The sequence below is a fragment of the Zonotrichia leucophrys genome, chromosome 4 (genome assembly GCF_028769735.1).
Source record: "Zonotrichia leucophrys gambelii isolate GWCS_2022_RI chromosome 4, RI_Zleu_2.0, whole genome shotgun sequence".
Taxonomy (NCBI): Eukaryota; Metazoa; Chordata; class Aves; order Passeriformes; family Passerellidae; genus Zonotrichia; species Zonotrichia leucophrys.
The window spans coordinates 57,955,006-57,982,768 of NC_088173.1; the positions used below are offsets into that span (position 1 = coordinate 57,955,006).

At 37.6% G+C, this 27,763-nt stretch overlaps 1 protein-coding gene across 5 annotated transcripts in view; it reads right to left on the reverse strand.

Moving 5' to 3' along the window:
* Positions 1-3,006: 3,006 nt before the first annotated feature.
* LCORL (ligand dependent nuclear receptor corepressor like) overlaps positions 3,007-27,763 on the reverse strand; it is an 80,014-nt gene continuing 55,257 nt past the window's right edge. For 2 of the 5 annotated variants that reach the window (XM_064711848.1, XM_064711850.1), the window contains exons 7-8: positions 20,017-24,893; positions 3,007-3,888 (exon numbers count right to left, since the gene is read on the reverse strand). In XM_064711848.1, coding sequence (XP_064567918.1) covers positions 3,848-3,888; positions 20,017-24,893 — 4,918 coding nt within the window. In that variant the 3' untranslated portion in view covers positions 3,007-3,847. Of the gene's footprint in view, positions 4,452-20,016; positions 24,894-27,763 lie in introns of all 5 variants that reach the window. The other 3 variants (XM_064711854.1, XM_064711849.1, XM_064711852.1) reach the window with 3 other exon arrangements.

Sequence of the window (27,763 nt, forward strand, 5' to 3'; positions counted from 1 at the left end):
CAGAGTGGTTGCTTGTGATGGCAGCAATTTTGAATGTACCTACTTTTACAGCATCCGCTTTCTTCATTTTTATAAGGTTTCATAACAGTAAAGCCCGGTCAGCAGATACTTACTTACTATTCATGTTAATGTAAAAAAATAGTTGATCTTAACTGGGAATTCTGCTTTCTGCAGGTGTGTGTCCACTTAATTAAACAATGTCAAAGTGGTAGAACTGAGTAACTGATTTTACAAACCATACTGAAATCTACTGATGCTGACTTTGTTGTATAGAATCAGGGACATGCTTTTAGAAAAGCATAAAAATATTTGTGGTACAAAATAAGATCTGGTAAGGAAAGGAGTATTTCAATAGGGAAGGGGCAAAAAATGAAATCTTCTAAGGTCAGTGTTGTGTCTTTTTTCAGCAGTATCCAGTTGTTATTTCTTTGTAGCTCTGAAGTTCAGAAGGTGGGAATGGCCAGGACTGCACAGGACAGCAGGTGAAGCCGTGCTCACTCCGCAGTTGCTGTGGCTGAGCAGGGTCACTGGTGCTGGAAACGCCACAGCAGCCACGCCCATGTCACAGTGGGGCCATTTCAGAGCAGGGGCAGCGAGCTCACTCCATTCCTCCACATGCACATCTCAGCCATTGATGCCCAATGCAGACTTTAGGGAGCTTGCATTTGAAACTGGTAAATATGCTAGAAATGATCTTTGGTAATTCTTAGGAACGACTTAGGGACACAAGTGACATTTAGTATTCCCCAAGTGTAATGCCCAAACTATTCTGCTGTTTCCAAGCTTGCATATAGGAAACAGAGGGATTGGAAACTTGTCAAACTGCAAACAGCCACAACACACTTTTCTGCTGGTATTTGCTCTGTTTAGAAGCTTCTGTAACTATGATGAATTGATTTTGTAATTTTAAACACAATCTTGACATCTTGATCTCCCTCCTTTGGTAACTCTTTAAATCCCCAAATTGTGTTGTGGTATGAGTTTGTGTACATGCAGCCACTTGAGATCAGAGATGCTTTCTGTCCCCTTGAATGCTGCCTGAACATAGCTGAAATGGGCAAAGTGTACAGTTGTTTTTCTCAGTTATAAGAGCTTTCTTTGGGCTTTAGTTGTTTTTTTTAAATTCAAGTTCTCTCTCATCCTTCCTCTCTTGACGGGCTTGTTTTTTAAACACTACTATACTGAGCAACTGGTGCTAGTCCACCCTTATTTTTTCTTAAAATGAATTTTGAGGTAAAGCAGGAGCAATAAAAATCCATAAAAGCTTCTGGCATGCCTTCCTGAATAAGACTTTAGTTTTGCCTTCTTGCTGTTCTGTTGTGCCTTGCCACATATAGAGGTTCTGTCTCTGGCATCTCTTGGGAATGCTGGACTGAAAAGATGAGGTTTCCCTCAAGTCACCTCCCAGTCTGTGGATGCCTCTGCTGTGGATGTGGCTTCACTGGGGTGTGTTAATAGAAAATACTTTGTCTAACTAGAGGCCCCTGGGGCTGGTGTGGGGCTGGAGTTCCCAGTGGGAAAGGCCAAGCCAGCTGGGCTTGCTGAGCCCTGTGAATGTTGGGAGCATCCCCAATTACCTGCAAGGAGTCCAGTAAAAAGATAAAATTGGGCCTTTTGTTGCATATGATGAGAGGATAAAAAAACTTGGGTATAAATTGAAACTCAGACCAGAAGGTGAAAAAGGCAGTGAAACAAGTTAAGAACTGCTGGAACAGGTTGCCTGTGCAGGTTCTGTCCTGGGAGTTATTAAGAAAGGACGAGGTGTGAACTCCACACAGCTGGCTGCCTTTGAGCAGGGTGTACAATTATGGACCTTCCTGATGTCCTTTATGGCAGACTTACCCTGTGATCCTTTCAGGCCAGAAACCTGAGCAGTAACTGTCACTGCATTTCCAGCCCCTCTGGGTACATTGCCTGCCCAATTCCCTGTAAAGGGAAGGGTTTTTTGTGTAATATAAAATTTGATGTGTTCTTGAAAATTACCTTTTAGTAGGGGTGGCTGCATCATTGCAGGGTGAGACAATCAGATGTGTGCTGTCTCTCAAAGTTCACTATCACTGATGATCAGGGTTTCAATGGATACAGCTGACTTCCTGAGAAAGGCACATGGTAGCAAGAATTCATCCAAAGGTGACAAGGAGCCAAGCTTGGAATTGTCATCCTTGCAAAGAAAAACATCTTTTCTTGGTAAGCATTACTCCTTCTAGCTAAAATAATGCTGTTTTTTACTTTAATTCTATGTCTTAAAAGTACCTAACTTCCCAGCTTCTTAATTAAGGAATAAAATTTTATTCCTTAAATTTTATTCCTTGAATTTTATTCCTAAAATAATTTATTTAAAAGCAGTCTCTTTGTTGCTCTGGACCAATTAGCGTGTCCTTCCTCTTTTTGCTGGCTAAACACAACAGTGTCAAACATGAACTAGATCTAGACTTGACTGCCTATTAAATAACAGTAAAATAGCAGTGCTCACTCATCAAACTTAGATCCCATGTTTATTCCCACACTAGTTTTTGTTTCTTTAATGCAATGTTGTGATGTTTGTTTGCCTGTGTATTCAGTCTCTTCAGCCTATGCACTAAAGCAGCTTCTCTTGAGAACAGGCCTTTGGTTTGTTGCTCTCTAGGCTGAAGGACAGCAGGGGCTGGTGAGCTTGGGTTACGCCTGAAAACTCAAAGGAATAATAATTAATAATAATAATAATTTGTTAACAAAAACCAGGCTTCTGCTTGGAGCTGAGGGAGACGTGTCCAAAGCAGCGGGGTGCTGGTATTTATTTACTGGCTCTTTGGAATCAGAACCTCTGTGTGGCATCTCCTCCCCGGGCACACAAACCCAGCTCCTGTGTCCTGCCTGCCGCCTGCCTGACCCTTGTGCGCGGGGGCCTCCACTGAAGGCAGCTTCAGTTCCTCTCCCCTGCAAAGTGTAATTCTCCTTTTGGCTTTCTTGCCCCACTGAGTCCACGTGCATGTAACAGTTGAGATACATAAAGACCTGCTAAAGAGCTCAAAACATGATGAATGTTTATTTTTTAAATCACATTCTTTTAATCATGTCCAATGCTTCAGTGACTCAATACTCTCTTGGTATCTTGTGCCACCAGAATTCACAACAATCTCTCTATTTCAGTGACTGGACTGCACCTGCAAACCAACAAACCTCTGTAAAGAGGAAATATGCAGCTTCATTTTTGTAAGGTGAATCCTTAAAACCTTTGTTTTATAAAATACAGTGTCTTCCAAGGAAATTTCCTTCTGGAAAATTAGTTCTTGTCAAGTAAAGGACAGACAACTCATCATGAATTAAGAAACCTCTGCTCTAGCTACTGAATGTATGACTCCAGAAAAGAGAAGTATATTATATGGTTTTATTCTAACACTTCTTTTATAGTTGTATCAATAATAAAGTTTTGATGAACAAAGTACAAGAACCTTGCTAAGATCATTTAAGCATGGAATGTCTACAGTGTAGTCAGCTACAACCATTTACTACTTCTTTGAGTAGAGATAAAATTTCTATTTTACATTGAATTTCCAAAGTACACGGAAAAAATGAAATAGGAAGAGCATTTACATCCATTTTAATTGGTGGCAGGCATAAATTCATAAAAACAAATGGGGAAGAAAGACCATTTAGCAGAAACCTCAAAAAGTGCAGTTACAGATTTGTTGAATGACAATCTTTCACGAGATTCTCCAGCAGGCTTGGTCTTTCTTTTAGACATTAGGGTCATTAAACACTGTCACACAGAAGTTCTCAAGGTAAGTGAAGATGAAAGCATACTGCAGAAACAAACTGGTGCTTCCATACATTTCATCCATTGGTGAAGGAGATCTCCTCAGGTCATTTAGCTTTGTACTGCTTTGCTTCGAGGTAGTCGGTCTCCACCTGTTACAGATTTGTTTGAATTATTACCATAAACCTTTACATGGTGACCTATGCCACAAATTACATAATATATTAACTTTCGTGCACAAAAATAAAATTGGGAAACCAAAGTTAAATTCAAAGAACATAGAAAAATCACAATACTATTAAAGGGGAACATCCGATTCTGATATAAATTTGAACTGCAAGAATTTCATGATGGTCAGATATGAAACTTCATATTTAGAAAAGAAAAGTACATCAAACTGAATAATGCTAATAGTATATAAAGCCAAATCACACAAGATCATCTCAAGATGAATGTAATAAATGCTTATTATTTAGCAGAAAAAAAAATCAGGAACAATGTACAAAATAATAGTGCAAGAACAGCTGCAATCTATTTGTTCTCATCAGTTTTGAGATTTTGGTTAAAAACTTTACAGCTGGCGAGAGATGCTGCTGAAAAACTCAGATTCCACTCAGTGGGCTGATTAAGGCACATCTTTATGGACTTCAAATGTTCATTTTCTGTGTTCATGTCTATTGAATTCTGCGGCTCCGAGACTTTCACTTGTAGCGTGCTGTGAGAAAAGAAGGGGTGGTAGGAGAGGGAAAGAAATGAGAAAAAGTTTAGTACACTTTCCTCTTGCCCTGCAAACAAACTGATAAGAGGCAAGATGAGGTGCTGGCAGATCCTGTATTCTGCTGGATTTTTGTTGTTGCTTTAGTGCACAATGTTCCAGAAACACGGAGATTAGAACCCTGCTGTGCTGTGCTGTGCTGTGCTGTGCAGTGCAGCAGATTGGGCTGGGCTGTGTGGGGATGCCTGAGCCCTTCCATTGGCAGTGTCAGTGCCTGGGCAGTCTCCTGCTCGTGCTGCTCCTTTGCAGGAGGTGCAGGAACAGCTGCTCTTGCTCCAATCATCTCCAGCTGACTGCTGTAAAGGCACAGAGCAGGAACTGCGCAAGAGTGGGGCTTGTTTTTATTGCTGACTGTAAATTTAGTGCAGCCATGGAAGAACTCATATAGATGGTATTTTGTTTTAAATTTAGGGGAAGAAGTAACACAGGAAGGGAAAGAAACCCAGTCCTTTGTGGGGGTCACTAAGCAGACTAGGACAGAGGTGTGGATTGAATTATCAAACAGTTGGGGGTTGGAAGACACCTTTGAAGGTCATCTGCTCCAACCCCCCTGCAATGACAGGGACATCTTCAACTAGATCAGGTTGCTCAGAGCCCCATCCAGCCTGATCCTGAATGTTCCCAGGGATAGACATAAAGCATCTATCTGGACAACCTGTTTCAGTGTTTCACCATCCTCATCATCAAAAATGTCTTCCTTAATATATAAAGCACTCAGAAGTTATTTAAGATATAAAACATACCCAGAAAACAATTTCAATCCTCATGTCAAACTTCTTCCTCCCTTTTATTTTACTGCCTACCTCCTGCAGTGATTTGTCCCCCTGTGTGTAATATAGTGTTTCTCAGCATCCTTTTCAAAGTTTTTGAGAACTTCTAGAATGACAAAGTTGAAAATATTTCTGAGGTACTAAAAATAATGTTAGTTTCCTATCCAAGGAGTATTTTTAGCAGAAACAGTTTCTTATTTCAGCAGAAACAGAAACTTTTACTTGCATTTCAGGCAAAGAGGTTCATTACAGAACTCATTCTGAAGGATGGTATGTGCTGCAGTGTAGTGCTCACATGCACAGAGTAGCTGAGGCCAGTCAGTCAGTGTAGGTCTACAGCCTAAAACACTGGCTTGTGCTACTGAAATACCAATGACTGACTTTGATTAAAACATTTCCTATGTCACAGCAAAAGGGAAAGACCTTAGGCAACAGCTAGAATGACAATTCATTGTTGTTTGTCACAGATATCAGACACAGTTTTAATTATTTCACATTTTAATGTCTGCACCCCTCAAGGCTGTGTGCCTTGCTGACATGGCAGTGAAACAGAAATTTCTCATTTCCTAACACTTGTTCCCAACTCTCCAAACTAGTGCACTGCCCCCACGCTCTGCATGTCCTTGTGTCATTATTCAGCCTCTATCTTTTGTCTTGTTTTGCCTTGTGCCCTTTTCCTCTGGTTGCTCTGATCTTTTCCTTCCTGCAGAAAAAGGAGTGCAGGTGTAGATGATGGACAGGACTTCAGTCAGCAAGGTCACTTTCTTGAGTTTACAACCTCTTCAGACTTGGATCTTTGCCCTCAGGAAGTGAAAGGCTTTTCTTATGACATGGGATTAAGTGCAGATGGAAGATGGTGTTAAGGCTTCAGTTAAGCAGCTTTCCTCACCCCTACTGACTTTGTGCTTTTCAGGCAGGGCCATGTAGCAAAACAGAACTTCTAACAACTTCCCAACAGCTAAATGAAGGATAGGGCAGGAATGTTTTGGTTTGGTTTTTTTTTTTTTTTAAGAGTTGGGGTGGTTTGGGTTCTGGTTTTTTTTTTTTTGGTGGTGCAAGTATATACCTGCAAAATACTTTAAATCCCAGCATTTCTACTGTCATTAAAGCAGTGTAGACAGATAAACTGTGTTGAATGCTGGGCAAGGGCCAGACAGAAAAAGCCAAAGGTTTTTTGTTCATTGTATGACCTGGCACCTTCCTTCTGTAGATCAACTGGGAATTGCACCAAGCTGCCAAGGGCCATTTTCAAACTACACTGCTGGTGGTAACAGTGTATCCTAGATTTGGTGCAGCTGTGGCCATCATTCCTTCTCATTTGCTTGGACTATAAATGAAAATGCCGACTCTGCTCTGTCAGGAACTGTCCTTCATATTTTAGGTTTGCACAGGTTTCTGTACAAAGCGCAATGGGCTGGACTGAAGTTGCAAAGCTAGAACCGAAGTATGTGTTGATAATTTTCATGTGGTGATCTATTTACCTCTCAGAGAATTCTAGGAAACTCAATACTTTGCTTTTTAAATAAATGCATAAAAACAGGAATAGAAAAATGTTAATTTTTCCCCCAGTTCCTCAGTATGGGTAACATCAACACAGAAAGTGTAAGTATTTTAGAAAATTTTACCTTAGTAAAAATTAAGTGGAAAATAATATGGTTAGAGATCTGCTTTAATATATTTGTTAACCAAGAAGAACCTAGTCTTTCATCTTGCTTTTTATTCCTTTACCTGTAGTGATTTCTTTTCCAGCTGTTGATGTAACAAGGTAAAAAAACTGTGTATTTAAATATTTTTAAATCAGAGAATGTAATTAAAGGGACAAAGTCAAGCTCCAGAAGCCATGGAGCCAATTTCAGGAGAGCCTGGAAGAGCATCCCCACTTTACAGCCCCTGGAGCTCTGCACTACCAACACACACCAGTAAGAAGATGGCGTTTAATTCCCTAAACAACAGGCATATACTGACCTTCCAGAATGGTCTCTAAAAAGGTCAGAATTCCCAGTTCTGATGCCATGTGTTTACCATGCCTGCAATCATCATCAGTTTTGTTTTCATTCACCTGGCACTCAGTTAATCATTTTCCATGCATGTGATTTGTGGAAGTCAGCTACAGGTGTTTCTGTGACATGGAACATCATAAACTCCAGCCATGGCATATCCAATAGCTGTTTTCACTGGGGAATTTGAAGACAGGACAACAGTGCTGAAATCCCAGTGAAAAAGGTGAAAACCATCTTTATTTTTTTCACAATTTGTACAACAAATTAGTGAGATATCCTGAAAACTCACCATTTTTTCTTCATGTTAAATTATACTACCCTTTCCTAGCCCTTTTCTCTAAATAGTCTTGAAGTGCTGGTAACATATTTACTGCTTAATTGAAAAGATTTTATATTTCACCATATATAATACCTGATCCATTTAATTCTTGTCTCTTCTTAGAAAGTAAAGAGAAAAAAAAGGCATATGGAAATGTGACTATACTTTTTGATCTGAAACAAGAGCAATCTGAAAAAATGCCTTGAGGAGGCAAATTCAGCAGCCCCTTAGCAGGTGCTCTGCCATGGTTCAGTGCAAGGGCCTGCTCAGTGTCAGAGGCTGGACCTTCCCCAGAGCCCAGGGGTGGCACTGAGGCCATGGCACAGCACACTGTGCACGGTGACAGGAGCAGGACACGCTGCTGGCTCCTGGGAACGGCCTCCCCTGCTCCAGGCTGCCTTTGGAAGCTGCTGCACCCCAAACCAGCAGGGCTGGAGCAGTCAGCGAGGGCTTCAGGGTGGTTTTGTGTGTGCTGGAACGCCCAGCTCCCCCACCACCATTACTGAATTTACCATCTTTGAACAGTGCTGCAGAAGGGATGCATTGCCTGTGTTGTTCTAACAAATCACCCCTGTTCTAACTCATCTCAGCAGCCACATCAGAGTAACACCGATGGACTCTCAGGTGCTCTCTGGTCCCCTTGGCTAAGCAGAGAACCCTGTGTGTAGTTAAGTTTCCAGACCTGCTGGAAGGATCCCTAAAGGGATCATCTTTCCCCACAAAAATCTCCTCCTATCATTAAATAAAAAGGAATAAATAGAAAGGTTTGAATTCAACCCTCTACTAAAGTAAGCAGTGAGAGGCCTCCCCATGCTCCTAAGTGCTAAAGAAAAACTTGTTCTTTTCCACACTTCCTGTTAAAACTGCCTCAATACAACTTTTTTTTTTTTTAAATTCAAATTTCTTTCTCTAGTTTTACCCAAATCATCATTATACTGTTATAAATACTGTTTTTTAATGGCAGGATGGGAGAGCAACACCAGAAAATTTGAGGCTGCCAAGTACAAAAGGAAAATAATATTCTTTCAACTGCTTATTTTCTCTGCAGTTTGGAGCCACATTCTTCTGGAAAAACAGGATATTTGACACCTGTTGTTGTTGTATGAAGATGATAAAAAATATCTAGCTAGCTCAACTCCATATATTTGCTGAGTTAATCTGTCACAACATGTTGAAAAAAAGTAGGAAAAAGAAAAAGTAGGAATGGGTAAAAATATCTCTTATCTGTTAGGTCAGTCCTCAGCATTTCCCAGAGACTGCCATCAATGCTGTGTGCTTGTGTGCTGTAAAACAGCTATGAAAGCGTCACTGCAGGGCTGTGTTTCTCTAAGTCTTTTGCAACACCTACAGATAAAAACATCTCCTTCCCCACTATTTAGGAGCAAGGTCAAACTGGCTCTTACCCTCCTGTCTGACACAAATTCTGCAAAGTGCACTTGTTAAACATTGCCAGCAGAGATTGCAGACTGGCAGCTTGGAAAGCATAAGAGCATCTGTGACACACAGCACTGACTCGGGGCTTTTACAGAAAGGTCTCAAAAACACTGAGCAGAAACAGTAAAACTTCAGCAGAATTAAAAAAAAAATGTTCTCTGTACAAACCCTGCTCAAACAATTTCTCAAAAAAGGAACTGGTGGAATACACTAGATTAAAATCTACAATGAATACAGCAGCCTCAGTATGACTTCCAGCAGAGACTGATTTGGTAATGTAATATATATTGAAAAGACAACAAACCAAGCATGCACAGTCTGACTGATTGTGTCTAAAATTTAAACTCATTTTTTCCACAATGCCAAAACCCAGCAGCAAAAAAATCTACAAAGAAAATTTTAATGTCTCATTTACCAACTGGACTCTCATTGCAGTATGAAATAACATATTTCAGATGAGAGGATGGAATCTCATTTGGGAATCAGAGAGAGAAAAAAATGCCCTGGAAATCAATCAAAGCAAGATGGGGAGATAAGCAATATTCAGGGAGTCTTAAAAGTCAGATATAAGGGCTGAGTGCTAAGACAAACAAAACAGCACAGAACACCAAGACAGGAGGTGAACTGAACGGAGACAAAAAACCAGGGTGAGAAGTCAGAACCAGCCACAATCCCAGACTGAAATTATAGTGGAAAATTTATTTTGCTTTTCAGACTAACTCAGAGTTGAGTCTTGGTTTGAGAAGGAAAAAAACAAAAAAAAAAAAAAGGAAATATGAGTGAAATACATACAAAATATATGTGAAAGACAGCAAGAAGAGGAATGTAGGATTTTGTGAGCACTCTTGGCCTGTCAGTGATAGAGCATCACTAACTGGTAGCTTTTTTCTGAATTTCTATATTGAGATACCAACACACTGTTCAAGCTTTAACTTGCACAGAGCAAAATTACACAGCAGCACTGATCATTGGTTCTTCATCTTCAAAGACCAAGCACGACAGCAGCACTGCACAGCAGGTGGTTACATTTTCAGGTAAACATTTGGCAAGTGGAATGGATGGCAACAGTTTGAGAGTGCAGGTAGAGAAATAACACAACTTGCTCCCCGAAACCAGTCAGCCTCAGAAAATTACACACAACAGATCATTGGCAACACAAAAGGTTTAAATTGCAATTTCATTCAAGAATTCAGGAACTAAAGCTCTTTATAAAAATAAATTAATCAGCCTTGCACAGCCATGGAAGTACAGAGCTCCATTGTAATGGCTCCCCAAAATACATGGCAGACTTGAATATATGTTGTCTAAATAGCAACAACATTCCTTTCCCAATTATTTAAAGCAGCCTGAGAAGGTTTTGTAGAACAGTGATCTTTTTGACAGGAACCACCATGTTTTGTGGTGTTACAGACTCTAGCAGTCCACAGAAGACAAGAACAAGGAAGTAGAATATGAATGTAAGCTGTCATGAAGAACTCATTAAATTTTAGGGTGTAATTTACTAGTGATGATAGTACATAACCAGTTAAAGAGAAAAAAAATAATCCTATGATCTCAAACTGTTCATAGCATACTGTCTTAAAAGATCTTGGTACCAAAAAGCAGCTAAGATTCTAACAGTTGAAAGGCAGCATCATTCATGTGATGATGAACATAATGAACTCTTAGCTTCTAGGCACCACCTTGAAACAAGCCTCCTTCTGATCACCAATCCCCTGAAAGAAAACTAATTTCTAGTTATGACTAGAAGCTAGCAGCATGTAAATAAATAGAACTCCTCAACACCTGCTGGGAAGATGAGCACTGTTGTATTTTACTTACAAATATACTATAACAGAAGAAAAGCTTTTGTTATTTTTTCTATCTGATCCTAATTAAGAAAGGTTTGGAAGGAGGCTGGGGGTTCAGAACAGCGTGTGCTGCTGGTTCAGGCTGCTCTGAGGAAGCACAATGCCTCCATCTCAGTGCTGGGATGAATGCAGCTGTGCAAGTCCTGCCACTTGAGCTCAAATCTTTAATCCATAACAGTTTTTTTACATTATAAATGCAATTATGTTATGGAGAGAGATCATCTCAGAAACATGATGAGACAGTCCCTGGGTGGTTTAAAACCCACCAGACTTCTGAATTCAGGAAGGTCAAACAGCAATTTGCAAATAAGTAATTTCCTTTTCTGAGATTTCTACTACTTAAATGTAATTTAAAACCAGCTGTAAGTAGTAAACTGATAAACAGGAAATGTCAGCAACAAATACGATACACAAGAGAATTTATTCAAGCACACATCACAAGAACTTTAAACTAGAAAGACAGGTAACAACAACAACCAAATTTTAAGAATTGACACCTCAAGTATAGCTCTTAAATATTTACTTGCGGTGTAAATATTTACATTTCTTACATTTTAAAAATAAATTATTATTATTATTGAATGTTTTGAAAATTATGCTAAGTCCCCCAATAAAAACACTAAGCCTAACTTTAAGTAGGTTTTTTCCCCCTAAAATATACCCTGCATTCAAAATGAAAGACTTTACGCATAGGCAAAAGAGCACAATTCAACTGAGAATAAGAATTTATTTTTCAAGAAAGATATTTTAAGTCATTCTTACAGCTTTTAGACAAGATTTTTTCTGGTAGGTTTCCATTTCATGTACAGGGAAATAATCCATTGTTTGGAGCAAGATTTCAATAGTTTGAAATAAGACAGCTTTAAGGGCAGGCCTGGGTCAGTAAAATATCAAATATAATCTCTGAGTACATGTGAAATTCACTCCTTAGGTAACAGGAACCTGTGACAAGATCTATCTGAAAAGACTGACTTCCCTGAACATCTTCATTTTCATGTATGCATGCAGTTTAATATGAAATGTGAAAGCCTCATTATTCTAATTCCTAGCAGAATCATAACTTAGAAATATTCTACCCTGAGCTACAAAATGAAAACAAAGAGTAAGACCTGCTTGGAAAAACCTGATTGTATCACATTACTCACTGATGGCTTGACAGTTGATATAAAACATCCCAAACCAAGCTGAAATTCAGACTTATGCTTTTAAGTTTTTTAAGTCCTAAGTTAATTTTAAGGCCATTTCTACTGGTATACATGAAGTAAGAAAAGTAGGTCTAAAGTTGATTTAACTGAAGGAAGAGCTGCAATCAAGTTAAGATACCTGCCCCACTTACAGATAAACCATGATGAAAGAGAGAAGCAGATTCCTCTTATGGATGCCCAGACGTGGCAGAAAGGAGCAAGGGCAGTGAGTGGAGGATGGAGAGCAGGGGAGTGCACAGCCACTGAAAGAAAGTGTGAAACTCCTGCCTAAATTTAATTTGTGGTAAGGAATCAATACAGCTGCAAGCAGATATAAGTCAGGTGAGTTTCTGCTGTTGAAAAGACAAATCAAAACAGTAAAACCTGGACAGATTGAAACCAAAGAATAGAACACAGAAAAGGGCACATTGCCTCCATAAATCATGAAGTTTCTCACTAAAGGTTTACAACCTCTTGACACAGCAAGAGATAACATTATCTGTGCTCCAAAGAAATGGAAGAATAATCTAAACAGCCTTTACTGATGCCTGGAACATGAGAGGAATCAGCATAAAAAAGTGGTCCCTTTTCAGTTATGAAAAAATGCAAAGAAACAAAAATTGCTTGACCTGTCCCACAAGAACAGAACGTGCAACTTGCCATGAATAGGGCAGCAGAAACGAATTTGTCTAGAGTTATGAAGCATCCAGAGCTGCTGGCCCAAAAGCATGGAGATAGGAAGATGAAATTATTTAAATATCTTGATCTTGGAAAAGACATATCTCTACACTATAGGAAAAAAATTAAATTACCTGGTCTTCAATATGAAAAAACGGATTAAAAATCTGTATGGCTTTTTACAAAAGAATTTCTGTACCTTCTGAACCACAGGGTTCGAAGAAATCTATGAAAAAAACTGACTGACATTTTGCTCATGGTATTAAAAATCTCTTGGCAGGTGTATGAACCAGACAGAACGGACCAGCCAAAGTACACAATGAGAAACATGCAGTAAAAAATCAAAACAGGAATAAAACTGGGCTGCACTCATCTTCTGGAGAAAATCCTTTGGCACTCACAAGCACACAGCTTGGCATAAAATGAAAGCTGATGCACGATCTGAGAATCAGTTTGGTGCTAAAGGAGAGCAGAGCATGAAAGCAGTATGCAGAGGAATGTGGAATGCCCAGAGTGCAGTGGCCTGGCTGCTCTGAACCGCGGCTCAGACACAGGGCTGAATGCACAGGAGGAGCACCAGCGAAGCTGTGCAAAGAACAGCAGCTCAGCAGCACAGGACAGGCACTGCTGGGACACAGGCATGGGCAGCCATCCTGGAGCACACAGGAAGCACAAGCCAGTGCTGTACTGCAACACCACAAACAAGTGCCGTGAGATACAGAAAGGAGCAGTTCAGCCAGCACAGGAAGAGACAGCCAATGGCAAAGGTGCAATTTTCTCTACAGGACCAGAGCTGACGTGCAACGATTTGACATTCCAATTGGGCTCATCACACTCCTTGAAAAAGTACGTACATCTTTCTACAAAAAGGTACAAAATTTCAGGGAAACACAGACAATCCGATTTATTAAGTGAGTAATTCATAAAAAAAGTTCATGAAGAATGACACACCAAGAATGAAATATAAAGTGAACATTTAGATGAGAAAACAAGTCAGTCTGCTGAAAGCTGGCAATCCAACAATGGGAAAAAAGAAATAACAGATGAAGGAGATACGGTTTTCAAGATGGTACCTCATGCATTGAAAGGAGACAATGGAGGAAGATGTGTATCAAGAACAGCATTATTTTATAAAGTTACAATGCAACCAATCAAAACATTGAGTCCTCACCTGGTTAGGACTGTGGACTATGTATTAATTATTACTCAGTGACAATAATTTCAATCTTCTATTTGACTAGTGATGAAATAAGATTTACTTTTCTAGCTTTTTAAAAAGCTCTATTAAAAAAAACCCTTGTGAGCAACAGAGGAAAAAATTCTAAATAACTTCCCAATTGGCATCTCAATCAAGGTTCTACTTGCAGTTTTTCAAAGAAGTGATTTTCTCTTAAAGTCATACCTTAGAAAGGTTCACAGGTAGCACATATCCCTATAGAAATATATTCAGGCACAGGTTTATATATCTCACATTTCTATATAATTGTATTTGGTAAAACACATAATTCTGATTTCCAAATGTTTTCCTCTGATTTCTTTCAAAATACCTAATAATAAAAATCCCTAAATAACTATGAAGTAAACACGGCTAATGAGGACTCCATAAACTTTTTTTTTATTGAGACCACACACCCAGAAGCACCATCACATTTGAGATGACACTGAGTATAGGAAGCAGGACACTGCCCCAAGTGCCACCAAGGGCAAATCCACCAAGCTGAGATGCTGTAGTGGGGTGTGCACAGCAATATTGGCAAAATGCTGATCTTAAAATATTAGACTTCTTGTAGACAGCAATTTCCTTTCAGATACATCCATCTAATTAGCTGCTGATCATTGTAAAAATATCTGTCTTAATTAGAACCTGAAGGTTGCCAACAGCCTTCAGAAACGCACAGCATTCTCAGTGACACCCAAGATTCAAGGACATTTTACAGAACCTTTCTTTTCCATGCTGACCACAGGAAATATTGGAGAAACAAAGCCTTTTGATAAGGAAATATTGTCCTTAAAATATGGCAAAATTACTATTTCTATTAAATTAATATCCAGTTACCAAATAACAAAAACATTTCTATTAGTCTCAAAGGTTGTTTAAACAATATCTTTAAGGCATAGATATTTTAGCAAAATTCAATGACACTGCAAACAAAAGAATGAACAGTGAATAAAAGTGGCATCATATTTGGCTTACAAGTCTGAAAATTATTTCAAACCATCAAGGGTCTGGCTAAAACTATCCTTTTAGGAGTGAAAGATGAATTAGAAAGGGAAAATCTACCCAAGAATACATGCAAACAACAACCCAGTCATGTCACACCATTTAAAATTTCCTCCCTTGACTCTGGAACCAGAATCTGCACTTTTTGAATGTAATTAACTGAAGATTCCATGTAAGACACTTTCCAAAGATGTGGTGAAAATAGAAAAGCAGCACTAGCTTTAGCATATCAACAACAGAGAAATGCCAAGAGGCACAGTACAGAGGTTTCTATGAATGACAGCATCTCTCTTGAACTATTTTCTACACCAAAATATGGAATTGTCTCAGCAAAATTAATGTGCTCTGGTCATGGTCAGACTACATGAGTACTTCATTTACAGGTTACCTCTTCACAGGCTCTGTTAATTGACTTCCCTCCTTTTCTATCTAATAGCAACAGAAGCTCTGCTTTAAGGCCATGAACTCTCAACAGAAGAGAGGATTTTAAAAAGGATATGTACTTGTCAGATTTTCAAAAGCACTGTGCAGGCCTTGGAAAACTGCTATTTTCTCTTCTAGTAAAAGGCTTTCAAAGGAAGACAGAAGATTGTCTATATTTATTTAGTATTACCAGTTCCCTAAAGAAAGCTGAAAAATCTACCCATTTCCTCAGGACCAAGGACAAATAGGAAAATATGACTATGAGTTTCCCAGTTTTTGAAGACGTAAAATTAAAAACAGACAGCAAAAACCATAATGAATAAAATGATGAAAAAAGCACCCCAGCTTAGGTATAAAACTGTGTGTATATAAATTCTACACAAAGGCTTAATGATCATGGCACTAAGCTACAGAAAACTACATATCGTAGCAGGTAAAGAAATTTGAAGACCCCAGAGCCAAGTTCTTTGAAAAAGTCCATTATTCAAAGAACAAAGAATAAAAATCCTTAGCTCAGAACCCTCAAAAGAAGATGAGGAAAAGCATACTCTAAGGCAATATGCAAATAAAAAATAAAACTGAACAGCACCCAAAACCTACACACCCCACATTGGATCACCTGATGTGAGAAAAAGAAAAGGAAAGAAGAATATGTAATTTGGCAAGTAGAATCCCAGAGTGTGAAACAAAATGGAGCATTAGACTGTGGCATGGGAGCTGCTGCTGTTCCATCATGGGGAATGAGGCAGAGACCATTAAGTTCATTAAATGAGTAAGGATTTACTACACATGTACAGTCATCTACATATCAAGTTACCTCTCTGCTTTTACAGTTCTGCATTAAAACTGGCCCACTTACTGTGAACAGTCATGCATTTCATATTCTTCTTATATTTCTATTAGTGCTCTTACTTTGGTTTATGTCTGCCTGTGAAAAGGTAACTTCTTTAGTTACCTTTTGTTATGTCTGAACAGCTGCAGGCATGAAAATTTCTATCTGCTTACTCTGCATCACGGGTAAAATTTATTTTAGAGCAAGTAACCCTCTGATGAAAAGCTTCTGTGAAAAGAGCCTTCTTAAAATAAACAGATTTAATGACTGTTACTCTATGTCTCCTCTGCACTTTTCCTAACCCAACATTTTAAATTTGTCACTGATTAGGGGTGTAGAATGTGGTCCTTGATGAAAGCTGACCAGCCTGCTAAAACCAATCTTGTCTGCCACCAGATCATTCACAGTAGAAGGGAAGTGATCCCCATTTGCAGCTTTATTATTACTGGATTGCACTACCATGACACAAATAAGCAACAATGCTGGAATATTAAAGCCATTCTAACACAGATGTGTAAAAAAGAATTCACAAAATTTTCCCTTCCATTTTTTTTTGCAAACTTATAGTAATGGAAGTTAAATTTAAGAAAATGTTTGTCTGTGATACTAATAGAGATGTTATTCTATGTGCACAATGAAGAGACCAATTAGACTCACAACACCGAAGTTTTCATAGTTATGATTCTTCACTCTTGCAGCCAACTTTGAAATTACCACAAAAAATTAGCAAATTCTCTTTTCAAGAACCGCACAAACTTGATTTCATTAAGGTAAAATATAAAAACCACATCCAAACATATTAAAAAATTAAAATTGAAAAGTCATATTCTCTCCTGAAAAATCCAATAGATCGATTCTAAAACTCCAGACCACTTGAAGAAAAGTGAAAATATAAAGGCGAAAATTTTATTAAAAGTTCATGTTAGATGAAAATATCCTAACTTTAAGTGATAGAAATCTATTTTGAAAATGCAAACTGCCACCCTGATATGAAGGCCAAGAGCACAGGTCTGTGATGTCAGCTCTGCCTGCTGCCATAGAAGATTCACAGTCTCTTTTCCATCTGTATGAAGTCCACACCCTTTGAAGCTGATTTTTTAAATATTTAGTACATTGTAAGATTGTAAAATGGAGTATTTTACACATCCCAGTTTTATTGTTGGATTAATAGTTTTTTTTTGTATTTTAGCTTGGCTTTCTTGACAGTTTTTGCCCAAGTCCAAAGCATGTTAATGTTACAAGTGAAGTACTCTTGTGAAAAGAAAACAAGTGCTTTCCTTAAAACGTCCTTATGTAATTTTCTTTGCACAATGGAGAATAATAGAATTTCAGTGTTGCTAAAGAAATTAAAATAGCCAGGAGATGGATTTAAGAGTAAAAGGGAACTGCCCCTCAACACATCAAATGCATTGTGGAAACAACAGTTCAGAAGTATAAACAAACATCAAATGAACCCATGTGTCTACCAGCCACCTTATCTTGAATACAACAGGCAATGAAAAAAAGCAATTAACTCTTTTCTGTTGCTGCAATGAGTGCATGGCTAGCTCTGGTTGTTGGACACTACCTTGAGCTGTAAGAATTCAATTGTTTATTCCTGCTTGCACATGCTAATAAAAAAAAACCAAGAGTACATAAAAAGTTTGGTAACAACATTCTGCCCACCTGCCACAATGGTTCACAATAAAACAGCACCACATCTGTCTCTTTAAGAACATTTGGTAAGACCCCATGTTTAAGAAAAACTTCAAATACTGACCATAAATGTGTCTATAGCAACATTTCAAGCATGACAACAGAACAATGATATAGTTTATGATACCACATAAACAAAAATACAATCCAAAGAACACATGAACGAAACATGATGTTTTCATGTGCATTTAACTCCCAGATGCAGGAATTATGTTTGAAGTCACATGCATGCCCAGCTAGAAATCATGTTGCTTCTTTTTAGGGAGTAGCTATGTTAGACTACAAATATTTGTATGATTTCCTTGGCTGGTGCAGAAAGTACACAATGTTGAGTCAACACAGTAAAACAAGACATCCTTCCAATATCAGACAATCCTCTGATAGTGCAATAGTACCCCTAAGAAAGATCTGGGGTTACAAGTGTGGAGACAATTCCAGAATCATCATTCTTTGTCTTTTAACATTTCCTTTACCAATTAATTTCCTATCATAGTTTTTCTGAAGACAATGACTGATATGAGAAACCATGAGTAAAAGGGAAAACAACAAAAACTGTAAATGAAGTAATGTAAAATATCAAAATAGTTATCAGATTTCCTGAAAATCCAAAACTAAAGGATGAAAGTTATCAGGTAGATAAAATTGAGTCCCAATTAAAACTAACATGAGACCGGATCACAGTAATAGGTCTTGCATTACCATAGAAACAAAACATTTACAGATAAATATAATTGGAATGTAACATTTTCTCAACAAGTTACAAGTATGAGAGAGCTCTTTCTTCATTTGCAATATAGAAATGGGTATATTCTATCCTTTCCTTTCCTAGTTTGTCTTTTTTCTTTTTTTAACAGCAATTTTGTGTCAAAGTTTGAACTTCTTAAAAAGAAGTTATTTATGTTGAGCTTGGCTGCAGATCAATGAATCAAAATATAAAAGAGCAGTCCATAGATAAAAAAATGCTGTACATTGGAAAAAGCAGGGTTATACTGAATGAGCTTAATATGAAGAATTCTATATATCACATGAAGTACAAAAGAAATAAAGCATACAAGAGCCATTATATTGTTTATATTACAAATTAAATTAACCTTTCCCTTTATTATCAGAGATCCTTTTTTAAAACATAGAATACAAAAGAGGACCTAAAGTTTTGACCTGATATTTTGAATAAGGTTTTTATATTTGGCCAATATCAGATTAGCTAATACAATATTGTTTCTACAAAGGTAGTAACTTAAATCACATTGCAGGAGTTGTGCGAGGATTTCACACCTTAGCAATTTTGTTGAAATGAGTTAAGACTTCTGTTTAAGGATATCTCTTCACCCAACAGAAGAAATAATTACAAACAAATGTGCCCTCTTTCTAAGTAATATAATGGCCTTTTTGAGATCACAGTTGTATTACAATGTATTTATAAATACCTATCTTTAAAAAATTATTTAATTTCACACTAGCCTAAAAGATTCCAAGCCAAAGTATTAAGCAGAGTAACAGTATATTGTTCTTGTGAAAAATAATTTTGCATTTTAAATTGTCATAAGGATTCAATGTGCAAACCCCTTAGAGTCAGCAGATTTCACTTGGCATGGAAAGGATACTAAAATGGGTCTCTGACTAAATAATTTTCAGAAGTACAAAATACTATCTTGTACTGTAAAATTACAAAACTATGACTGATTTGTAACAGTAATCATCCAATGAGAATTTTTTAAAACCAGCTACATGCTAATGCATTGAATTTATGCTTTATTTTATAGCTTACTCCTCCTCACACTATGAGAAACTACACAATGGAATGAAATTCTGTTCCTTTTGAGTCAATAGCCAGTTGTGACTGACTACAGAATGCCAAACTTCTTGTCTGTCTAAACTATATTGGTTAGCTTATCAGAGCTGAAAGAATGGTGCAAAACATTATAAACATTTTAAAATTGCACTTTCTGAATTATTCTGATGTTATGCAATGTTTGATTTCATGACTTGTCTGAAATTAAAATGAGTAACATGCAATAAACAAAAAAGTGCTTAGTTGTTTGACTTGTCCAATTCTTTAGGATTTCAATTTTAAGATGAAGTGGGGAACAAGAACTTACCTACTTGGTACTTTGGGTAATAAGGTGCCATTTGTCCACTACTGCATGATTGTCTCTTATGCCTTTTTCTTAAATTTGTATCAGTGGTCTCCCATTGTGGACTTTTCCTTTTGTTTATTCTAGTAAGACCTTCAGAACTACCAGCAGGATTATCGTCCTGGTTTACACCACTACTTAATTTTCTGCTGTGAAACTGGCCATCCAGCTTTTCAATCACTTTAGAAGGATTAGATCCTTTAGATGTTTCCACTTCATTTTCTTGTTTCTTTAATGTATTTTGTTTAGTAGAATGGGACCTTAAAAGAGGATGTCTTTTTTCTTCCATAAAGGCCTGAGTGCTTTTACTGTCGACAGCTTCAGGAGAATAAATGACATTATTTAAATTAAATGAATTGTGCTGCTCAATATGGTTGATTTTTCTCAGAAATATCCTACAGTCTTTAAAGGTTTTGGCTTTCCAAGTATTTTGAAACAGTTTATCTTGGCTTTGTTCTTTTCTAACATTTTGTTGGCAATGAATTGTTCCATTTGCCTCTGAATGTGACTTAAGTATATTTGCTAAACCAGGATGTGGGTTAAAGTCAGACGATCCCATCATCTGTTCAACAAATGCATCTCTGGTTTCATTTTCAGTTGGCAAGAGGCTATTCTGAGACTCTACCAAAGTCTGAGTGGGCTGGATTTCTACTGTATTTTTCTCCTGCAGCTTGGGTGTTTCATCATTGGTTTCCCCACTTGTACTCTTAAACAATTGGCTTTGGCAAAATAACTGCAGATTTTTCTTTTTTGATTTCCAGCCTCCAGGAGCCTGATTATAGAGCTTTTTTGTTTGTCCCCACCTCTCACGCTGCAACTTCTTAAATTCATTTCTTTTTAATCTGGCTAAAGTGAAATTACTTTTCATGTTTAAGACTGGAGACCTCACCATGTTATGTAACATTTGCAATTTCCCTGCTGGTTTTGAAGGGGAGGATAGTGCAAACTTTTTAAAGTGCTTTCTGAAAGGGCAAGTGCTAGGATCAGATTGTTTCGTTTCCATCTTTATCTCTTTAGTACTAACTACCTCTAAGGGACTGCGAGCATTTGCCTTTCTCACAAGAGAGAGAGACTGTGTTTCTGTAGTTTGCATAAACCAGGTGCAGAGTTCATTCATATTACACTTTTTCTGGAACAGCATTTTTATAGGTGATGTTTCAAGTCCTACAAGGCAGGAGTCTAAAGGATCTGACATTTCAGTATTACAGTCTTGTTCAATGGGTTCCCTTTTCTCACGTACACATTTGTCAAACTCACTTCCCCCCACTCTCAACCAGGTATTAGTCATCTGTTCAAATCTATTGTTTAGTTCTTCCAACAAGGTGTCACTTGAAGTGGAAGTAGGCCACCATCTGAGAGAGGGATTTGATGAAAAAATGGGATCTGATGATACCTCATTAATGGGCCCGAATCCACCATCCTTAAGATCCTTTTTAGCATTTCCTGGATTTCTCTGTTCTGAGGTATCTCTGGATGCTGTGCACTGATTGGATTGTGTACATTTTTCCTTTCGCTCTTTAGCTTTTTTCAAATGGAGTTTGTAAGATTTATGCAGTAAGGCACTTCTACAAGTAAATGGACTAGAAGATGCTAATGAATGCAAAAAATGCAGTGAAGGTTTTCTGTCTCTAGCAGAGTGTCTTGATGGAATTTCACGTTTTCTTGACACTGTTGTAGCAACACTGTGTGACCCATCCTCTCTAGAATCTTTCTGCATGTTCTTTACTTGACCCATATTATTGCACAGTTGATTTTTTCTTTCCTGTGGTATGTTTTTTTCTAACACATTCTGCTGTTGTAAAGGAGGCAAACCATTGCTGATGCTCACTTTTCTTTCCTGAGGTGAAAGTCTGCTGACAGTCACTGATATGCCGGAAATTTTTACTTTTGCTGGCCTGCCAGGTTTTCGAACAGTGGTTAATGGTTTCTTAATCTGCCGTATAACATTGCTGCAAGGATGTGCTGATGCCAGATTGCCCTTGATAGGCCTGACATAGTCATAACCAGAGACCTCCTTTTCAGCAGAAGGATTCTGGAAGGCTTTTACTGTTTCAGTCAAAGCATTTCCAGTTTCTGCATTGTGCCTTGCTTTGCTGGGATCATTAGCAAAATTAGAATCAAAATGTTGTGTGGGTAGAATGCTGATGAGATTTAGATTACCTTCAGAAACGTGTCTCTTAGTTCTTCTTGACCTTCCAAAAACAACTGTTACAGTAATATTTTTGTTGCTGTTAACTTCTTCCATTGCTGCTGCATCAGACTTGATGCTTTTACCACCACAGCTAAGTTCAGGTCTAGGTTTTGTGCTTCCACTCATGTCTACTTTTGGTTTAGGAGGCCGTCCAATGGGTCTCTTAACCTGCTTAACTACCTGAGGACCTATTTTCTTTGGTCTACCAGGTTTTCTTTTGAAAACTAATTCACTGCTACTGCTTGATTTCTCCACAACTTCATCATTTTTTTTTGAGTCATTTATGTTGATTTGACCAACTGGACAAGAGCTTGTAGCAGCTTCTGCAAAAATGCAGCTTGACCTCTCCTTAGTATCATTTTCACTGCAATCACAACCCTTGACACAGACTGCATGGGAAAGGTCACCTGTGGCCTGTTTATCTAACAAAGCATTGGTGTGCCCCTGAAACAAACAAAGATCTGTGCTTCCCTTAGAGGATGCAGCTGCAGATGTTAAAGTGTATTTGACTCCTTCATGACTGTTAACTTCTGAGACAAACATAAGCTTAATAGGACTAGAGTAGTTTAAGGGAGATGGGATCTCCCCAGCTTCAGAAGTGACATGCAAGTCCCCATTACTGGAAGCTGAACTGCTTGAATTAAAGGTCAGAGATTTCAAAAGGCTGTCATTAATTTCTTCATCTATAACAGTTTCTTGTGTGTTTGATGCAACACAAATTGCTTTGATTTTACTGCTGCTTGGCACATGTGAATGTGGAAGGAAGGTTTGTCCTGTGCATCCCATTTCGCTCAGAACGAAAGGTAAGCCCCTTCTAGTAGCTGGGTTCATAACCTGTTCATAAGCATTATCTTTTAATTTCTGGCTTATTTTGTAACTATCCAACAATGAGTTGCTAGTCTTTCTGGATAAGCTTATTGTATCTTCTAAACGCTCCACAACAACTTGCAGATTTGTGTCTCTCACAATTTTGCTTATATTTATGTCACTGCATCTTTCAGCATGAAGATTTTTATTTATTCTCATTTTTTCCAAACTTTTCAACGACTTTTTTGTACTGGATGACTTTCTAAACATGATATTGTTTGTTACATAGACAGAGTACCACCCAGGAGGCACAATGTTACGTTTAGTTCTACCCAAGATTTCATTACTCTCATCCTTCAGAGGAATCGGACCAGTCTCTTTTAAGGTTGCACAATCTCCTTGTGCATTTGGGAGTTTTGCCTGGCTGGCTGCAATAGCACTGTTTTCTGAAAGAACTAAAAAGCTGGAGCTGGTCTGAAAATTAGTAAGAGGTAGATTGAAAGACTCCGTTTGGTGTACTGGAAAGCACATTGGTTTGGTTTGGCAGTTCACACATGGGTTACTTCCAAGGTGTTGCAAAGTCTCATCTTCTATTACAGTAAAAGTATGTCTTTTATTTGGATGCATTTTTTCAATTTTTTTTGTAGATTTTTTTGCATTTCTCTCAGAAATTGACTTTTTTCGTACAAGAGTTTCATCAAGGCTTGCAAGCTCCCTCTTGATTTGCAAGGTCTGTCGTCGAATGACTGGTGAGTCAGGAGAATTATACGTTGCAAATAAAGTTTCCTGACGCTTGCGAAATCTTGTCTGAATAATTTTATTTTCCACTTGTTTATCATGTTGGCGAAGTAATTCCATAAAGCTGTAATCGCTTGCCTTAGCATTATGCAAAAGAGAAGTTATGAAGTCTCCTAATTTGACATCATTTTCTGGCGCCCTGTCACTGCTAGAAAGTTTTACAAGATTTGTGGCTAGATCTGTAGTGTCTATTGATTTCAACTTCTCATTAATGCGGTCCATTAAATCTTGAAAAATGGCAGAATGTTCACCTTTCTCAGAGTTCATACAACCATCATTGCTTTCTTGGTCTGCTGATCCCAGTGCTCCATCTGAATAATCAATCTCCTTTCCTTTGCACGTTTTACCCTCATACTCAAACTCTCCCTTGCTTCCTTCAGCTGGCAAGAGGGATGGAGGCTGGTTGATGGATATTTCAAGCTTGTTGTTGTCTAAAGTTGGAAAGTCCATAACCATTCCTTCTGACAATTCAAATTCTTTACTGTGTACAGGTGATAGTGGAGGTGGCGATGGACTGCGGGATCTGTTTGAATTTTTAATGCTGCTTAAGAGGTCACAGTCCTTAGCTGAATATGTACATGCTGCTGCTTTCACAGAATGCCTGTTATAATTTTGCAACTGGTCAGCACAATACTTAGGAGAACTACATGCTTTGTTCACCATTGTCTTAATACATCCAATTGCTACAGCTTGGCATGACAAAGAATGGAAATCTTTAATACAGACAGACAGAGGTGGTAAACAAGTGTTAGGCCTTTGATTTTGTAAACAGCACCTTTTTGTCAGCATGTGTCCATTGCAACTGCAAAATGGAACGTGAACATCCTCTTCAGTAAGGGAACTGGGAGTTTCAGAGTGGACCAAATGTGTTTGCTTGCAACTGCAAGCTATAGGACCATTTTCATCCTGTAATAGGAATTTTAACATAGCCAAAGTCTGTTGCCAGTGATATGAACAAAAAGACTCCAAAACTTTGTTTAATGTTGATTTTCCTTTTTCCAAATTAGCTGTTTCCTCTGAATTTGCATCAGCTGTTGAGCTTGAACTGAAAATGAAAACAAATCAAAACAAAATATAAATTACAGTAAAACACCACATCTAATGTTTGTTATAATGGTTAAACTTAACCCTACAAACCTGACGTTTAAAAAACAGTTCTGGTCTATTTGCAGTATTCAATCATACTTGCAAATCACTAGCAATGATGTGCATCTTATCAGTGACAGCACTAAACTACCATTAAGAAAAATAATAATGAAAAAAATAAAGGCAAAAAGAATAATTTGCAATACAGCTTCTTGAACCTAACTACAATTACAACAATGTTAACTTTCTGGTATTTACAACTATTTTAACTATTAATGAAAGAAAATCTCACCAAGAACCTGGCAAGCTTGGTATTACTCTCATTTCACTAACTGGGGCGCAGAGAAGGTAAATGAGTGAGGTTCAAGGTTGTGGCAGAGGAAAGAATGGATCCATCCTGAATCCCACTCTTTGATATTTAAATACTCAAGCGTACTGAGTGCTCTTCAGGATACACTTTAAGGTATTTCTATATTTAAGGAACACTTATCAAGCTAACAGAAAATGGAAAAAATAGCCTAGTGCTCTTTGCAGGTAAAATATTCCCTTTCAGTTTAAAAAAAAAATTGCAATGGTGCATCACAAGCTCTTCATTGCAATATATTAAACACACACGTGTGTGCACACACAGAGATTCCTTAAACAGAAAAAGAGATAATCACCACTTAAATAACTAATTTCCAAGATAAAAGCTAATATTCTTTAAATATCCTTAAAACAGGGTAGGCCTATACTGAAGGATTGTTGAGCAGTTGTTCTCAAATGTATTAACTAAAAAAAAAACAACTTAGAAATACTACTTTAACTATTTAATCAGTTTCTTATAAATTATTAAAACTAATGTCACTACTTACCTAATCAATCATTTATACTGAAAAGCTGAAAATTTTCCATGGTAGAAATTAATACAGGTATTTCTTCAATTAAATACAAAATCCTTATGCTGGATAGCAACTATCAAGAGATAGTTAACACCTAATTCAAATGTTTTACTAAAACCAATTGCATGAGCAGAAAATGTTGGAAGAATTCTGTTTTAGAAAAGTATGTATAGTTTAAACATATCACCAAACTCTGAACATGACACTAACTTTTTTCCCTGTTATTATCCCCTGTAATTTTTTTGTATTTAAGCCTGTACTTCAAAAAATTTTCATGCTGATTTTTTTACAACTGTACTGATCAATGAACAAACATATTTAAAATTTAATGTGCTATATTTAAATAGTTACCTATTCATTAATTGAGTCATACCCAAAATTATAAGCATCAATAATAACTTCTAGCTTTGAGTTTCTTACTGGATGCAAACTTGTATTTTTATTGTCCTAGACATATTTTAAAGCTTAGAGCTTAAAACCAGCCAACTGTGCATAATAATTCTTCATGTTTTTTTCCTTCTCCTGTAATATTCCGTATGAAATGGTATACATTCAAAATCAGGCATCTAGATGATACTAATTCATAAAGGTGTAAGATAATCGTGATGGTATTAGTTGAAGTTGAGATAATATTTAATCTGAAATGATTAAGTCTTAAGAAAAAAACCAAAACCTCTTTGCACTTGCAATCTAAAATAAAACCCACATTATTCAAGGGAATGTCAGTGTCAGGATTTGACTCTTTTTGAAATGCCACTACACTGAGAAAAGTCTGTTACTCCAACAAATTCAGGAGTCACAAGGTATCAAAATCACTACACTTGTAAGAAGAAAGCTCATTCTAATAGTACAATTAAGGATAAAAGGTAATTGCCCTCCCCACCACCATGATTTTAATAAATGTTTTGAAAGGCCAGACTAAAAAAAAAATTCAACATGCCACTAGGCCTCCATCTTCCATATTCTGTTTGTAAACCAGAGTAAATTTGTTAAGCGCTAATTTGCTAAAAAGATAGCTATAGCAGAATCTCTTTTTAGACTGATTTTTTAAACTAGCACCTATCTGTCCAGACTTGCAAGGTGTGTCTATAGCTTCACTGGAGAGCTTGAACTATAGAGGACCTGTATCCATAACTGCTAATTAAAGTCTGTTCACTGGTGGAAGAAACTTCTGGAGCCTTACAACCTTCTCAGAGGGAGCGACCAAATCATCCACAGGCCTCAAAACTTTTGAATTTGCTATGTGGAGATCAATTTTTGTATAAAGCAATATTCTGATTATCACAGGCATTCTTCTAAAACAATTTCTTTCCTGATTACCCACCCTTGTGTGACATCTATAACCTGCTTTCCCTTAACATGAGTTAGTTTCTAAAGCTGACAGACAACTTTCATCTATTCTATTGTGATCAATCTTCTGAGTTCCTACAGACACATGGCACCCTTACTCAGCCACCACTTGGGAGCAGAGCTTACTACACAACCAAATTCAGGCATTAAAGCAGCACATTTTCCTTGAAGCGTCTCCCTGTAGAGATGTCAATATATTTAAACATACTAATTTTTAGTAGCTTTTCCATACAACTATTATAATTATACTTTGGTTTCCTGTAATACCTTCCTGTATCTCTTTAAATTTGTGTTGTCACACTATAGTTTAGCCTATCCTCAGGATAAAAGGCTTAAGCAATAATTTCATAGAAGGAAGACCTATCACTTTGACAAACTGCACACTTCCTCCAAACCACACACAGAAAGATGGCAGGAGAGAGTGGGCAGGAAACTGAGGGGCTGAGAGGTGAGAGGATCAATATGCTGCTACCCTGGCACCTTCTGCATCGCTCAGGACCAAGGTTAAGCATGGAATGATGCTTCCCTTCCGGCAGATAGGGGCACTTAACAACATGGAGTGGGGATTGACTAGAGTCCAAAAATGGCACAAAGGCAA